This window comes from Propithecus coquereli, unplaced genomic scaffold, assembly GCF_000956105.1.
Source record: "Propithecus coquereli isolate 6110/MARCELLA unplaced genomic scaffold, Pcoq_1.0 Scaffold668, whole genome shotgun sequence".
Lineage (NCBI taxonomy): Eukaryota > Metazoa > Chordata > Mammalia > Primates > Indriidae > Propithecus > Propithecus coquereli.
The window spans coordinates 63,201-78,423 of NW_012152707.1; the positions used below are offsets into that span (position 1 = coordinate 63,201).

A 15,223-nucleotide genomic window follows, 5' to 3' on the forward strand; every position below is an offset into this window, starting at 1 on the left:
CGCACTGTCTCCTCCATGGAGGAGGCTAAAGCCAGGTTTGATGGGTTAAGGAGTGAATGGTAGGGTTGGGGGAGAATATTAAGAAATAAAGCAGATTACTTGGAGAGGAGAAACCTAAGGGAAGAAGTGAAGGCTGTTTTTGTTTATTTTAGGATGAGGGTGATATGAACATTGGCTCATTCATTCAGCAAGCATTCATTCATGCAGAACACTTACTTCTGGGCACTGAGGATTTAGCTATAAATAAGCCAGAGTCCCTAAACTTGTGAAGTTTACATTTTAATGGGAGTATCAAGCAATAAACAAACAAACCATTGCTAAATATATCCTTGTACATGGAGGTAGGTGCTACTAAGTACAAGCAAAGCAGGGTGAGCTCAGCGTGCTGGGGTGGGGAGGGCCATGGTGGGTGGGCAGGGAGCAGGGAAGGCCTCTGAAGAGGTCTTGAGCAAGGGAATGGCTCAATCTGGATTTAAGTGGAGATGAAAAAGGCAGTGGGCAGGGAAGGGGCAAGGGGAGGTGACTCCTCTTTGCCAGGGACAGACCCTTGGTGGCAAGGAGCGATCCCTCTTCCTCTGAACAGGAAGATGGGGCAGTGTGGGGGGCTCAGAGGGCACGTGAACTAGAGGTGGGAGAGCAGGAGCAATGGGAATTACTGAGGGGTCACAGCATGCCGTCGGGGAGGGATGCTGGCATTGGCTTCGGAGGAACAGGCCCGGTGATGCCAAAGCCTGGGGGATGGCCTCTACTCCAGTGACATTTTTAAAGTACTGCCTGTCTCCACAAGCTTTGGAGAGTGCCTTCACCACCAGCTGACTTTGGGCAAGTTGCTTAATCTCTCTAAGCCTGTTTCCTCATCTGAGAATAAGAATAATATTCATAACATCCTCATCCTAGGGCTGCTGTGAGGAAGAAACAGAATAAATGTGGGGCATATACCCTGCCCACGAGCAAACCCCGTCTCTGAGATCTAATCGCTGACCCCCGGAGGGCCTCCTGCCGCTGTCTTTGTACTGCAGCTCTGCTTCCTGCAGCTGCACTCCCGGGAAACGCAGGTAACAGAATTTGGCATAAGCTTCTGATCCTGCCTGCGTTGCCTTGGTTTCCAAACATGACATTTCCTGACAACACAGTAGAAACTTTACCTGGCCTCTGTCTCACCAGGTGCCATTTCCACACAGCCAGTGGTGTCCCAGTGTCAAGAAACTGTTCTCTCCTGCTTCCAGGAGCATGTGTGTGCGTGAGACAGTGCGTGTGCATGCGTGTCCTTGTGCGCACATAGCGGGGTGGGCAGAGCTTCCTGTCAGCCCCTTCCTGAATCAGACAGGCCATGCCAAGAAGCTGAGCCCAGCTCTCTCTCTGGTGTCCTGTGACCTCGAGGACCAAATACTCATGTCAGCATCACAAGGGCCAGAGAGTTGAGGCAGCAGGCGGACCGGGCCGGACCCCGCACTCTCACTCGCGAGGCCAGGTTCCTCCTGCTGCAGTGTTCGTGCGAGAATCGACGCTTTGAGCTCTGAGGAGCACATCATGTCTGAGTGTGAGTGTGAGCTCTGGGCCTTGGGGGTCTTGCCCCTAAGGGGCAGCTGAAGATCTAAAGAGGAGTGGATGGGGGCCTGTCCCTGGGCCGTGGGCTCAGGAGAGCTCACCCCATGGAGGGGGCAGAGCTGGGGGCTGGGGGCAAATGTGGGGGCAAGTCTGTACCTCAGGCCCTGTGTAGGTGTTGGACTTCTCTAGGCAGGAGTTTCTGGGACATCAGGGCCCCCACAGGTTCCCCAGTCCCTCCCCAGACCCCAACCCACATGAGCCACCACAGCCTGCTGCCTTGGGCCACTCTGGAGTCTCAACTTTGTGTCCCTTCCAAAGGGAAGAAGGAACCTGCCTCCCACACGGTGTCCTGGTCTAAGGAAATGCCAGCCAGGGATATATGGCTGGGGGGGCATGGCCAGGTCCAGTGACATCGTGCTCCCTCCCCTTTCCCTCCCAAGGGGATTCTAGGAGTTGAGATGAGAAGGCTGTCCATGGTCACATTTTACAGACTAATAAACTTCAGTGGACCTTCCTTCCCTAAAAATATAGCCTCTAGAAGACTATAGTTCCTGTGCTTTCATGAGATAAAATCTAAGAAAAGTATTTCCACACAAATAATTTTTGTTTGCAAAAGTGATTGACCCTGGGTGGCCCGATATTGACAGAAGGTGAGTGGCATCAACGAGCATGAACGGGCCGGCTCTGCTCAGTCCCCCATCCCCGCTGCCACCCCCCTTCTCCCTGGGGTGTGTTGGCCTCACTGGGTCTGTCTGTGTCTTTCTAACTGTACATCCCAGCATGACCATGTGTCCTCCCTCTGCCCATTCGTGTGCGGTCTCTCAGCCTCCCTGTTTCCTCAGCAGATGTCCGCGAGGCCTCAGGACAAACAAGGGATCTGTGTGTCTGTCCTTCTGTCAGGGGAGCTTTGCTATCTACACAGGTTATTGGGCCTGGGGCTCCCACGGGAGTCTACACACCAGGCTGGGGAGGGGCTTCCTTTTTCCAGAAGGAGGTGCTGCTGGGCTAGTGAGGGGCACAGGCCTATCCGAGATGGCCTGAGGTCAACAGGCAAGGGATGCTGGGTCGGGGCCTGGGGCACAGGCCAGTCCCGTCAGGAGGCATCACTGAAGACCCCACATCCCAGGGAAAAAGGCTGCGTGTGAAACTGCCATGGCGGGGTGCTCCAGTGCTGAGAGAAAGCGACTGACGTCAGGCCCAGAGGGCGCCAGCTCCTGCCGCTTCCGCTCACAGCAGCCCTCTCGGACTTCAGGCGAGGCTGTAGCTGGTCCTCCTGCAGGAAGGGAAAGAAGCAGGGTCTGTCCTGCCACAGAGCCCCATGGAAGGTTCCGTGGCTGCTCCTCATCTTCCCAGCAACTCCCCTTCAACGCCTCCCTTCGCAAGCCCTGGTGACGAGGCTACACGCCTGTTCCTCCAAGTGCCATCAAGCAACTCCCCACCCCTTGTCACGCCCCGACGTGGAAAGCACCATCGCGGCATTAAGCTGCGGAAGAGTCTGAGCCATCGCCACGGAGCAGGGGGGCTGGCGACGCCACTCCCTGCCTGTCCCATGCCGGCCTGTGTGTGAGCACGTGCCCATGGCTCTGTAAGGTGAGCACGCGCGTGCTCGTGGACACAGCGGGCCGGGCGAGCCGGCACCGCAGCAGGTGTCAGCTCTGACTTGGCCTCGGACTCTGTGCTGGGCTCGTGGGATACACAGATGAACAAAGCACAGCCCCAGCCTTCAAGGTCCCCACAGCCTCCTGGGAAAGCCAGACAGTGAGCAGATCCTCCCCGTGCGGCGGGGCCGGTGCTCTGGTGGGGGAAGGGCAGGTCTCAGTGCAGCCTGTGGGAGGGAAGAGTGGAAGATTCGCAGGTGTCAGCTCCAGGGTGGATGCCGGTGCCATTCACCAAGACAGGGACGTGGACGGAGGAGCCAGTTAGGGGAAGAAGATGCGTTTAGAGCTCGTGGGGACTGATGGGCATCTCTGTGGGATTATCAGGTGGGGGTGTCCAAATGGGAGCGATATGTGGACCTGGAACTTAAAGGGCGTCCAGGGCAGAGGGGCAGCTTTAGGAGTCACCAGGCCCAAGAGGTGCTTGAGGCCAGGCAAGCAGATGAGGTCCCCAGGGGGCTGTGGAGAGCAAAAAGAACAGGGCAGCAAGGAGGGAGCCCATTGCCCGGTAGAGGGATTGTTTACCAGGTAATCCAGGGAAGAAGAGTGAGAAGGGGTGGCCAGAGTAGCGGAAGAACATCCGGGAGAAAAGGGAGTCACCGCACTAAGGAAAGAATCTCCCAAAGGCGGGAGTGTTCAGCTATCTGTGTGATTCTGCAGGGCGATCTGCTGGCTGGAGTTAGTCCCATGTCAGTGCGCGTCCCTGTGCCCGCCTGTGTGTGCCCGTGTGCTCGGGGGCCCACCTCCGAAGGCTCGGCTGGCGGGAGGTGTCCTGGCTCGGCCCCTTTGGAGCGGGGCCGGCCATGAGGATGCACAGCCCGGCGAGGATCATGCAGGTGGGCACAGCACTGATGAGGACCTTGAGCGTAACCACCACCTCCTCCGCCTGCTGGCAGGCTCCGGCCTTGTACCCCGCGAACCTGGAGAAACACCCACACCCAGCCGGTCACGTCCTGCAAGCCGGGCTCCCGGCTGGAGGGATCCCAGACACCCCACCCCCACTCTCCTGAAACTCGTACATTTCCTGGTCAGATTAGCCTCATTACAGTGCAGGGGAGTGTCAAGGGCGTAGGCTGACCAGGGAGTTTGGGGAGAGCTGTGAATGTGGGGAGCTGGGGCTCCAGCCTCCAAGAAAGCCCCTCTCGGTTGCGCTCGCACAGAGGAGTCTGGGGGAGGAGGCTCCTCACACTCCCCACAGGACAGAGCTCGGGCCCCAGGCTCATGGGCGGCCCCTAGCTGGGCAGGGTGAGACCTTGCCCTCTTCTTCTCTCCCACTGGTCCTTTGTGCCTCTGGCACATGCCCACCCTGACTCACTCCAGACTGAGGGTGGAGATGCCCAGGGCACCTGCGCCTGAAAGCTTCGTGAAGAAGACGTAGGAGGAATAGAAGATGGTCTCCACGCCTGGCCCGTGCCGGTGCTGCAGCTGAAAGTCATCCACCACGTCGGGCAGCATGGACCTGCGGGCGGGGAGGCACGGAGTTGTCCCTCTTATGCCCTGGACAGGCAGCAGCCTGTGAGTTCTCTGCAGACAGAGACCAAGTGGGATTCATCCCTGGGTTTCTGCTGTCCAGGACCAGCCTGGCCCCAGAGAGCCAGGCAATACGTGGGCCTGCACCCTCCCCCGCCCCCCGCATTCCTGCTGCTTGGTGCCCTAGTAGGAGGGCCCCATCGCCTGCACAGGCTGGGCACAGGGGACCTGGGACAGGAGGGTAACGTGAAGGAGGAAACACCCCTCATGAAAGTATATGAGGCTCCCACACCCCCATGCCCTCCCCGCAGCCTACCAGGGTAGCAGCAAGGACACAGCAATGCTCACGCCGGATACAAAGGCCACGACATATGCCACGGGTGCTGTGGGCACAGCAGCCAGCAAGATTGCAAAAGGCACCATCATCTGGGGAGACAGACACACCAGCTGGCCCCCCACCCGCTCCCCGGACTCTCTCCTTCACACACAGCTCTTTACCATGACCCCCACGCCTGGCCCTGTGCCAGGCTCTGAATACCCAAAAGGACACAGATCCAGTGCTACCGGCCCCAGGAGGCTCATCACCATGGTCACCTCCCCTGCCTCTTCCCCCAGTCGCCATCCCCCACCTTGCCCCCTGCCTCACGCACACAGATCCCGAAGGCCGTGGTCCTCTTCCCAAACCGTTGGAGCACCCACTCCCACAGCGGGGTGCTCAGCACGGCCGAGACCTGTGAGAGAGCAGTGTCTCTGCCCGGCTCTCAGAGCCCTGGCTTGCAGATGGGAGCCCGCACTCAACTCTGCCCCTGGTTTGAACCCGTGGCTATTAACTTCATGACCCTGGCCCCAGCCCCAGCCTCTGCTGGAACGCAGGCGACCAAGAGCAAAGCAACATCCAAAATGTTGACCATCCGAACTCCGGCCACACGTGTCACATCAAGGACCACACATATCCCCAACTTAGGCCCCCAAGTGTCCTGGCCTCTGCCACCCCGAGTCCCCTCACCAGGATGGTTAGCACCAGGCTCTGGACATGGTCGTGCAGCCGGGAGGCGTGTGTACAGAACAGGACCAGGTAGTTCTGCTCCACCTGAGGAGGTGGACAGGAATGCGTGTGCTGGGAACAGCAGAGGCTCAGAAGTTGAGGGCAAGGACAGGGCCTCAAGTCTGGCCTCTCCTTTGGGACCTTGAACTTGCCTTGCTGCCACCATCATGCAGCCCCTTCCCCCACAAAGGACACTTATCCCCAACACAGGGGAGCCCTAGGCCATCCTCCCCACTTGCACAGCTAAGAGCAGGTGGACTTCACTACATTTTAGGTAACATGAGAGGAAGCCACGCCAGACACTGTCAGCCTCCTAGCACCTAGGCCCTGCTCTCCTCAGTCCCACAATCCCTACCCAGGTCTCCGTCCTAGCACCAGCCCCTCTGGGCCATGTGCCAGCTGCAGATTTCTATAAAATTCAAGCCCGACTCTAATGCAGGGGTGCCGAGAGACTGAGCCCTGAACCTACACAAGGTCCGCATAGCTGGAGGCGAGGGAGTGGGGACCAGCTGGCCAGAGGTACCTGAACAGCAGCTGAGATGAACAGGAAGGAGACCACCAGCTTCAGGAAGGGTGGGTGGCAGGCAGTGAGGCCCAGGCCAGCCAGGAAGCTCAGGCCTTGGCCTGAGGCTGGGGCAGCGGCGTCTACACAGGAAGGTGACACTTTAGTTTGGCTGAGCTCAAAACCAACATCCACCCCCAAGAGGAGCCCCGCCCCCAGCTTCTGATTCCCCAGCCCTCACTATACCCCATACCTGGCCGCTCCTTCACCCCTAGGCAGAGCAGACCACTGCACACAGGGTAAATCACGACCACCACGGCGGCGGCAATGGAGTAGAGACAAGCCTGTGGGACAGGACAGAGCTGGGGTGGGGGCGATGTCTTTGGCTCGCGGAGGTAGCAACACCCAGGGCCAGGGCAGGAGCACCCCCTGATAGGAGCAGAGGGACCTGAGGCCCAAGCCCCAGGATGCCAGGTCCCCCTCCCCCAATCACCGCAGCAGGAGAGAGACCTAAGGGCCAGGATGGTCCTTCCACACCCATCCCCTCCGCCGACCTGCGCCTCCCGCATGGAAAGGAGGCCTCGGTGCCACCAGGGGTCAGCGTGCTCGCCCTCATTTTCTGAAGCAAACGTTTATTGCTGCTGACATCTGCATGCCAGGCTCCGAGGTTACAATGATGAATGAGTGACCCATTGACCCCCAATAAGGGGCTTGGGGTGGGAGGGGAAGACAGACCACGAGCAGGCAATTACAGCACAGTGAGATGCGCAATGACCCCGACAACACAGAAAACAGGACAGTGCTACCTGCCACTCAGGGAAGAATACACATGTAATGAAATGCATATAAAGACATGCAAGCGAGTGAGGGTCAGCCAAGTCAGGACACAGGCTGCCTCTGGGGAGGGCAGGAAGGAAAAAGGGGGCAGGATGGGGTCCCAGGTGTGGGTCCGTGCAGATGCCCTGGGCCTCATGCTCCAGAGGGGCGCTGCACTTGGGGTTTAATGCTCTGCTGTTGTTGTCTTGAAATTCTTGATAATTTTATTTGTGAATCTGTATTTTGTAAGTGAAGTCCAATGGTGGCATGGGCCACCCAGGGCTTCCAGTGTCAGTTCACATGTGGCTCCGTGCCAAGGGAGGGGTTCTCAGCCTCTTGCTCCCCACTCCTTGGCACCTTCCCCTCCCCAACCCTTAGCCACTGGCACCCTCGCTCTACCACATTGTGTCAGCAACTGGGCAGCATTGGGGAGGGGGCGTCGAGAGCCCTGAGTGGGGGCCGGTGCAGGGAGGGCTGGTCCAGGAGGGGCAAGGCCACAGCCCTAGGCTGGCAGCGCCAGGGTGAATTTGGAGAGCCGGGGGCTCCCACCCATCCCAATCCAGGCGCCTAGCAGATACCTAGCGGGACCCAGCGCTGGAGGTTGCAATCGCTTGGTGGGGCAGTGGGTCCAGTGGGAGAGGGAGATTGATTTCCCACGCTCCCCGAGGCCCTGCACTTTCATTTTGACTGTACACAGGCAAGGTGTGTAGCTGGCCCTGCAGACGGGCTTGGGGACAGGTGCACAAGGACTCCATTGTAATGCTTTCTTAAGTGAGTGGTGGGCCATGGGGATTTGTGCTATTATTCTCAGGATTTTGAAAGCTTGGTGGCGGGGAGGAGGACAGAATCCCCTGGAGGACTTGTTAAGATAGAGACTGCTGGGCCCATCCCAGAATTTGGGAATAGAAGGTCTGCGGTGGGCCCCGAGAATTTTCCTTCCTAATAAGTTCCCAGGTGAGGCTGATGCTGCTGGTCTGGGGACCATATTTTGATAACCACCACCTTGTGCCTTTTGTGACTCTGAAATTCACAAAATCTGAATATTCATTAATTTAAAAACAAGCAAAAAAGGCCAACGCAGAAGGGTGCAGGGCACACTGAGGAAGGGCCACAACCAAACCTGGGGAGGGGCGGCTGTGCCACGTCCCAAAGGCAAGGGCCACCCTTGCTCAAACTGCTTTCAGATGTCACCCTGACGTGCTGGGGAAGTGGCTGGAGGGGGGAGGCTGCTGCAGTGGGGGGCGGGTGGGCCAGGGGCCAGCAGTGGGATGCAGGGTAGTTGAACACATTCCAGAAGATTTTGGGTCTAGAAAATGGTCATGACTCGGCAATAGGCTGGAGGGGTGAGAGGGAGGAGGCAAGGAGCATGCCCAGGGTTCCAGGGGGAATAGAGAAGTAGAAGATAAACTTGGGATACAGCAGATGTGTATCCGCTATTTGCTGCAGAGGGACCTGCTGCCAGCGGCAGTGGGGCTGCTCGGCTTCCCCCGCTCATCTCACCACTTCCACGGGGTCAGGGTCGCCCGGCAGGACCGGTCATAGGAGAGGCTTTACCCAGAGCTGCAGGGACCCCAAACCTTTCTGCCGCCCCTCTCCCTGCCCCTGGCAGTCCCCTTCCTGTCCTCCCCTCGGGACGCTGCGCAGGTGTGCTGGAAGGAGCCGGGAGCGCGCAGACGGCCCCAGCAGACAGGTGGAGCAGCGGACCTAGAGGAAGGAGGCCACGCCACCCGGCAGGGGCGGTCCCGCCCGCCGCGGGCACTCACGGCATCTGGGGAGACGGCGGCTGGCTCGAGGACCACAGTGTCTTCGCAGCTGTGGGGCCCGTGGGCACCTGACACGATGAGCCCATGCACGGTGGCCCCCATCAGCGTCCCCGCCATCTCCAGGGTCATCCCTGAAGACAGGGCGCAGCAAGGTGACCGGACGGCCAGGCGCGGGGTCCCAGGGGCGCCCCTCCCGCAACCGCCGCACTCACGGTAGGCGGTGGCCGAGTCCCGCTCCCTCGGGCTGGGCGTCAGGAGCATGGTGAGCGCCGTGTAGGGCACCTGGAAGAACTGGGGCGCCCGGCAGGGCTTAGGACGGCCCCCCGCTTTGCCAGGCTAAGGCCGGCACCCACAGGCCGGAATGGCACATTCCAACTGCTCCCCGGGAGCCGGGAGCCGGAGTTAGGGGCTCGAAGGCAGGAGGGGGCTTCCGGCGCAGCTAATGGTAGATTTCCAGGCACAGAGGGGAAGGTGAGGGCTGTGAGTCCCCCCGGAACACTTCAGAGTGGCCACTGGCCAGCACTGGGGTTCCCCAGAGTCCAGGCCCAGGAAGGGGGCGCCCTGCTTACCGTGGCCAGGGCCTGGAACAGGCAGTAGAAGGTTGTGTACCAGAGGCCGCGCAGGCTGGTGATAGGGGGCAGGAACCACAGGAAGAAGTAGGCCACGGCGACAAAGGGGGTGCAGCCCAGCACCCTGCAGAAGCACAGCTGAGGTGGAGCGGCCCCCAGCACCAGGCCAGGAAGACGCAGACGTGAAGGGCCCACCTAGCCAGGAACAACCTTACCCCTCTCTGCCCCTCGAGAAGCCCTGGGCTGGGGCTCTCAGGTAGAAGCCATGGAGAGGGGGAGGAGTGGCTGACGGAGGTGGAGGTGGTGGGAGTGGAGGCCATTCACTGCTGGGGCTCTGGGGGACTTGGGTGCTTGGTGGCGCCATTCCCTGTATTAAGGACACTGGAGCACAGGCAAGCTGTACTTCCTCCGTGAGACCTTCCATGGCCTCCAGCCCAGCCTAACTACACTTAGAGCCACAGGCCAAACCTGGGAGTCTTGGAGGCTTTGTCCAGCCCTGTGCCATCTGGTGAGCCAGGGTCCCCAAAATGTCTCTCAACTGCTGCATGACTCGCAGTGTGACCCAGTCCAGCCCCCAGCGCACCTGCTACACTGTTCAGTCTTATCCTCTAGCTGTCCAGAGGGTTTCCACTAAGAAACAGGGCTGTGGCAAACACAGCAAGCTCAGAGCCAGGGGTGGGCGCCCGGATCCTAGGGAGGGGCTGCTCACCAGGGCGTGAGTCGTCCTGACATGGACCTCCTGCTCCTGTTGATGAGGAACCCAGCTACTGGGTCGGCAGCTGCCCCAGACACTTTCCCTCCAAACAGGACCAGTGACACCTGAGCAGCAGGGATCTGAAATGGACAGGGGAGGGGATAGACAGCAGTCCGCCCGGCCTGCCCCACAAGGACACTGATGAGGAGGGTTGGGGGTGAGTCTGCACTAGCGAAGAAAGGGGCCAGGGAGGGAGCTGACAGCAGCATTATTACCCATGTCAGCCACTTCTAGAGAGGACTCCGGGGGCTCTCATCTAGGGGGTGGCTCGGAGCAAGGAGGGTGCGCCTGGGCTGACAGTCAGAGGTAGACATTGTTTCACAAGGAAAATGTTGTATTGGTTTTTCTGACTACATAAATGATACACTCAGTAGAAAAACATTCAAACAATACAGGAAAACATTAAGTGAAGCTCATGTGCAATCCCACCATGCTGAGACAACTGCCAGAACAATTTTGATGATCATCCTTTCATGCATTTGTGTTTGAAATTTATAATTTTACATAAAGGGGCTCATATCAGAGTGTTATTTAAAAAATCATGGATGCCTCATTTAAAAAATTTGATTTTACTTACCCTCTATCCTCCACCACTCCCTCCTATAGCCAACATTAACAATTTGGTGTATATCCTTCTAGGATTTTCTCCATGCTCAATTTTAATCATGTATAGATGCATACATACATATGCCCATATGAATATACATATGGAGCATGTTTTTGTTTTGCTAAAATGGGATCATATCTTCTTCTCTAAAACTAGCTTTTCTTATTTGACAGATCATGGATATCCTTCCAAAAGAATGGTACAGATCATTCTTTTGAATGGTTGTCCAAGAGTCCATCATGTGGACTAGCTTACTTACCCAACTGCTTCTATAATGTTGGGTTACCACATTGTTTCTCATTTTCCTACTACGAACAGGCTGCAATAGACATCCTCGAGCAGACCGCCCTCGAGAGCATCTGGCTTTCTGTCGGGCTTGGGTCAGAGGTGCTGTCTACCGAGGATGGCGGGAGTGGACGGGTGCGGGTGGAAGGCCCTGACAGCAAGGAAGATGCCAGTGGGAGACCCTGGGCGGCTGCCCACACTCACCTGTGCCACATCAAGCAGGAAGAGCTGTAGGTAAAAGGCTGTGGCACTGGAAGCCACCTGGTTGGGGACCCCACCAATGCCATAGCACACCTTCGTACAGAAAGAGAGGCGATCAGCTCTGCTGTCCTGGAGGAGACAGAGGTGTTAAGCTCCTACCCCCACAGACACAAAACAGCTCCCCACACCACCGCGGCTTCCATAAGGTCCCTATGATGTCTTGAGGGCTTTTACTGTAACCGCTCAGCTCCATTTTGCCCCTAAATCATCCTAAGGGGAAGTGAGACAGAAAAAAAAAAAATCCTAAACCGTGACCTCTAAACATTTCCAGGGGGAAGTTCTTCCTTACATTTCCCCCTATACTTCCTGCTGCGGTAGCTTTAACCTACTGAGTCAGCAGGCCAGAGCTGGGAGACCTGGGCTTGAGCCCTTTTTTTTGCCCGTACTCCCTGTGTGACCTTTCTTTCTCTAAGCCTTGTTTTCCTTATCTGTCAAATGCAGTAGATATCCCTGCCAACCTCACAAGCTTGTTTTGATGAGTAAATGGGGCAATGGCTCTGAGAGCAGATTGTCAAATGTTCAAGACCTTTGCGAGCCAGCTGTTGAACCACTGGCAGCCTGAAATCAGTTACAGTGAGTATTTAAAACACTGAAAGCCAGTACCCAAAACAAATCAGAACTTCCCCACCCCCACTGTTTACCAGCCTACTACTGAAACAAAGTAATGTTTATCAGCCCCCAATATATATATCTCACAAGCCCTAACCATCCTGCAAACTCCAGACTATGACACCCAGACTTGAATACTTGAATATTCAATTGCCTACTTACAGTCCCACATGGACGCCTGACAGGCATCAGCTTAGCATGGTCAAAACATAGATTCTGATTTCCATCCCGTTTTCTAAACCAGCTCCTAGCCCTGTGGTCCCCATTGCATCAATGACACCACTGTCCCCTCTGTGGCTCAGGCCACAAACCTAGGATTCATCCTTGCTTCTTCTTCCCAATTCCCCATCTCTTCTATCAGTGAGCACCTCCTAAGTGGATTCTCTGCTTCTGCTCTTGTTCCCTGTGATCCACTCTCCACCCAGCAGCCAGTGATCCTGTAGTGATATAAATCAGACCCTGTCTTCTTGCTGCTTAAAACCTTCCAACAGCTTGCCATTACAGTTTGAATAAAACTCCAAGTCCTCTCTATAGCCTAATGAGCCCACTCCATCAGCTCTCACTGCCTTGCCCACCTCACTTCGAATAGCTCTCCTTCAGCCGTGGTGGCTTCCTTCCTAATGCCCAAGCCTGTCGGTGCCTCAGGGCCTTTGCACTGCCTGGGAGGCTCTTCTATCTTCAAAGAGCTGACTCCTTGCCATTCAGGTCTGAGCCTAAATGTCACCTCACACTCCCTGACCACTCAAGTCTCTCTCTCAATTGTATTTTACTGCCTGGTATACTCCCATTTATTAATATTTCCTGGCTCTCCCCACTGAGAGCAAGAACTGTAACTTTTATTTGCTATGGTGTCTCCAGTACCTGGAACAATGCTTGGTATACAGCAGGTGCTCAATATGTATTCACTGAAACAATAAATGGCCATGAAAACACTGTGTACAGTGCTATTTCTTCAAAGGATGATGAGGATGCTTCTTTCTCATCCTTTGTGGATGGGAGGGGGAGTGGGGAGGACTCTGGCTTCACCCATTTCGGTATCTCGCAGGACACCGCAAGCAGGCTCTGCTGAAGGCAGGTCTTCCCAGATAGGGTTTATCACATCCTTTGCACACTCTTCCTACCCACAGGAGAAAACCACACTCAAGGCAGGATGTGTTTTCTTTTTCTGATATTTGTGTGAACATTATTTCAACTTCCAGGAAACTTTAAAAATAGGCAGAATCCACATGACAGCCTTCCCCGCCCCCATAACGGGACTCTCGTCGTTTCCCCCTAGATGGGCCTAGCAAGTCTGTAGAACATAGAAGGCGCTCAAAAGAAATTCCAGCTGAAACTAGGGATACGGTACGGCCTTGGAGTCTTGAGGATGACAGTTTTACCTACTTATGTCATAGCCCTTCACAGTTTTATAGTCAGAGAAACTCGGATTCAAATTCTGGGATCTGCCATTTCTCACTGTGTCACCTAAGGAAGGTACTTAGCCTTGCAGAGCTTCGGTTTCCTCCCACGTAGAATGGGACAATACATCTCGCAGGGTTGTAAGAATTAAATGCTGGTACTTCACTGCCAATGTTCGTTTTCCCTCTTGCTGTTGTTAGTCGCACCCTGAATTTCTAAATTTCCCTGGGAAGCGAGAGTCCCCAGAGAGCCTCCTTATCTCACTCTCTTGGGGGACCCAGTCCTTGGCTCCGAAGTGCCCGGGAGGAAGCCCTGAGCCAAGGGGGCGGACGGAGGCGTCAAGCGAGGCCACAGAACGCCTCGTGGAGCGGGGAGCGGGGAGTGGATGTCCGGTTCTGCCAGACCCGGACAGCCCGGAGGTTCCTAACTCCAGCACAGCCGCCCTTGCCGCACGTGCGCAGCCCCTCGCGAGGGCATGGGGAGGCACCGAGGACACCGCCAGCTTCCAGCTGCCGGGAAGGCCATCCCTGGGGTCCGTCTCCCCAGGAGGGCCTGGTGCCTGGGCGACGCCAGGCTTCGCGGGTGACTGGGGAAGGGAGGCGGCCTCCTCGACGCACGGCTGAAGCCCCACCTGCCCAGGGCTCGGGGACCTCCGGGGGGGCCTGCGGTGGCCCGGACAAGAGCCCTGGTCTGGGAATCAGACCAGAGACGGGCGCCGGTCCCGCCGCGTTGAATGAACCCAGCGAGTTTCCTCACTCGTCTAGGACCCGGTTCTCTGTGGGGCGCCCCGGTATCCTCAGCCTCGTCGCTATCAACTGCCAAAGCCCCCAGAGGGGCGGTCCGTCCCGCAGCGCGGCCAGGCTGGGCGAGGGGCTGCGACGCGCCGCCCTCCAGCCCCGGGGACGCAGGCCGCCCCTCCTCCGCACGCATCCGCCCTCGACGCCCCCGCTTGCTCTCACCGGGCCGGGCTCCGAGGCGAGCGCTTCTAGTCGGCGCGGCGGCGCCTCCGCGGCTGGGGCCGGTCCAGGAGGCACCGCCATCGCGCACAGCTGCTCCCACGGCCGCCGGGGTCGCCTCGCCGTCCGCGCCCGCGGAGGGGCGGCTCCGCGCCAAGTGGGCGCGGCCGGGGGCGGTCTGGCCCAGCCGCCAGCAACGCGCGGGAAACCCGGGAACTGCGAGGTGCCGGGCTCCGTTTCCCCAAACACTCCCAGGGCCAATTCGCTGCGCGGAACGCCCGCACGTCCGCCAGGACTGTCTTCCTTGGGGGTAGGTCCCCAGGGAGTAAGCGCCCTGCGGGCCGGGGCGCGGGTGGGTCCCAGAGAGGTTCGCGCTAAACCCTCCTGCTAAATGCCCCGTGGGTAAAAGTTAGCAAAGAGTTTAAAGATGAAGCAATAGAAGCAACTTGTTCAAACTTAGATTACGGCTGAACAGGCTGTCAACCTGCTAAACTTGATATCGGATGCACAAAATACACATTTTTCAACTTCTCAAACAGAAGATGGGCATGTCCATGTAACTAAATTCTTGCCAGTGAACGCAAGCAGAGTGGTGTATGCGATATCCCAGAAAGGTCCTTAGAAGAGGAGGCAAACATTGACTGAAAATGCATCACAGACCTAAATGTAACGGCTAAAACTATAAAACTCAAGCAAACGGGCGAATCTTGATAATATTGGGTTAGACCATTGTTTCTTAGGGCATGGCAAGCACAAGGTGGACATCAAAATGAAAAACTAAGAAAAACTATGTGCTGTAAATGAGTAGGCGAAAAGACAACCCATAGAGTGGGAGAAAATAGTTGCAAAACATAAGGGATTTGTATTGATAAAGAACTCTCACAACTCAACAATTAAAAGACAACCCAGCTGGACGTGGTGGCTCACACCTGTAATCCTAGCACTCTGGGAGGCCGAGGCAGAGGATCATTTGAGCTCAGGAGTT

At 57.0% G+C, this 15,223-nt stretch overlaps 1 protein-coding gene across 1 annotated transcript in view; it reads right to left on the minus strand.

Annotated features, from left to right (window-relative positions):
* Positions 1-3,882: 3,882 nt before the first annotated feature.
* The window catches only part of MFSD2B (major facilitator superfamily domain containing 2B), a 13,868-nt gene continuing 2,527 nt past the window's right edge, over positions 3,883-15,223 (minus strand). Inside the window, exons 2-14 of the mRNA XM_012660439.1 lie at positions 13,736-14,625; positions 11,219-11,344; positions 10,078-10,202; positions 9,369-9,492; positions 9,012-9,090; positions 8,800-8,930; positions 6,474-6,564; positions 6,242-6,363; positions 5,680-5,763; positions 5,324-5,404; positions 4,990-5,099; positions 4,519-4,662; positions 3,883-4,123 (exon numbers count right to left, since the gene is read on the minus strand). Of these exons, the coding sequence (XP_012515893.1) occupies positions 3,883-4,123; positions 4,519-4,662; positions 4,990-5,099; positions 5,324-5,404; positions 5,680-5,763; positions 6,242-6,363; positions 6,474-6,564; positions 8,800-8,930; positions 9,012-9,090; positions 9,369-9,492; positions 10,078-10,202; positions 11,219-11,344; positions 13,736-14,625 (2,348 nt within the window). The remainder of the gene's footprint in view (positions 4,124-4,518; positions 4,663-4,989; positions 5,100-5,323; positions 5,405-5,679; positions 5,764-6,241; positions 6,364-6,473; positions 6,565-8,799; positions 8,931-9,011; positions 9,091-9,368; positions 9,493-10,077; positions 10,203-11,218; positions 11,345-13,735; positions 14,626-15,223) is intronic.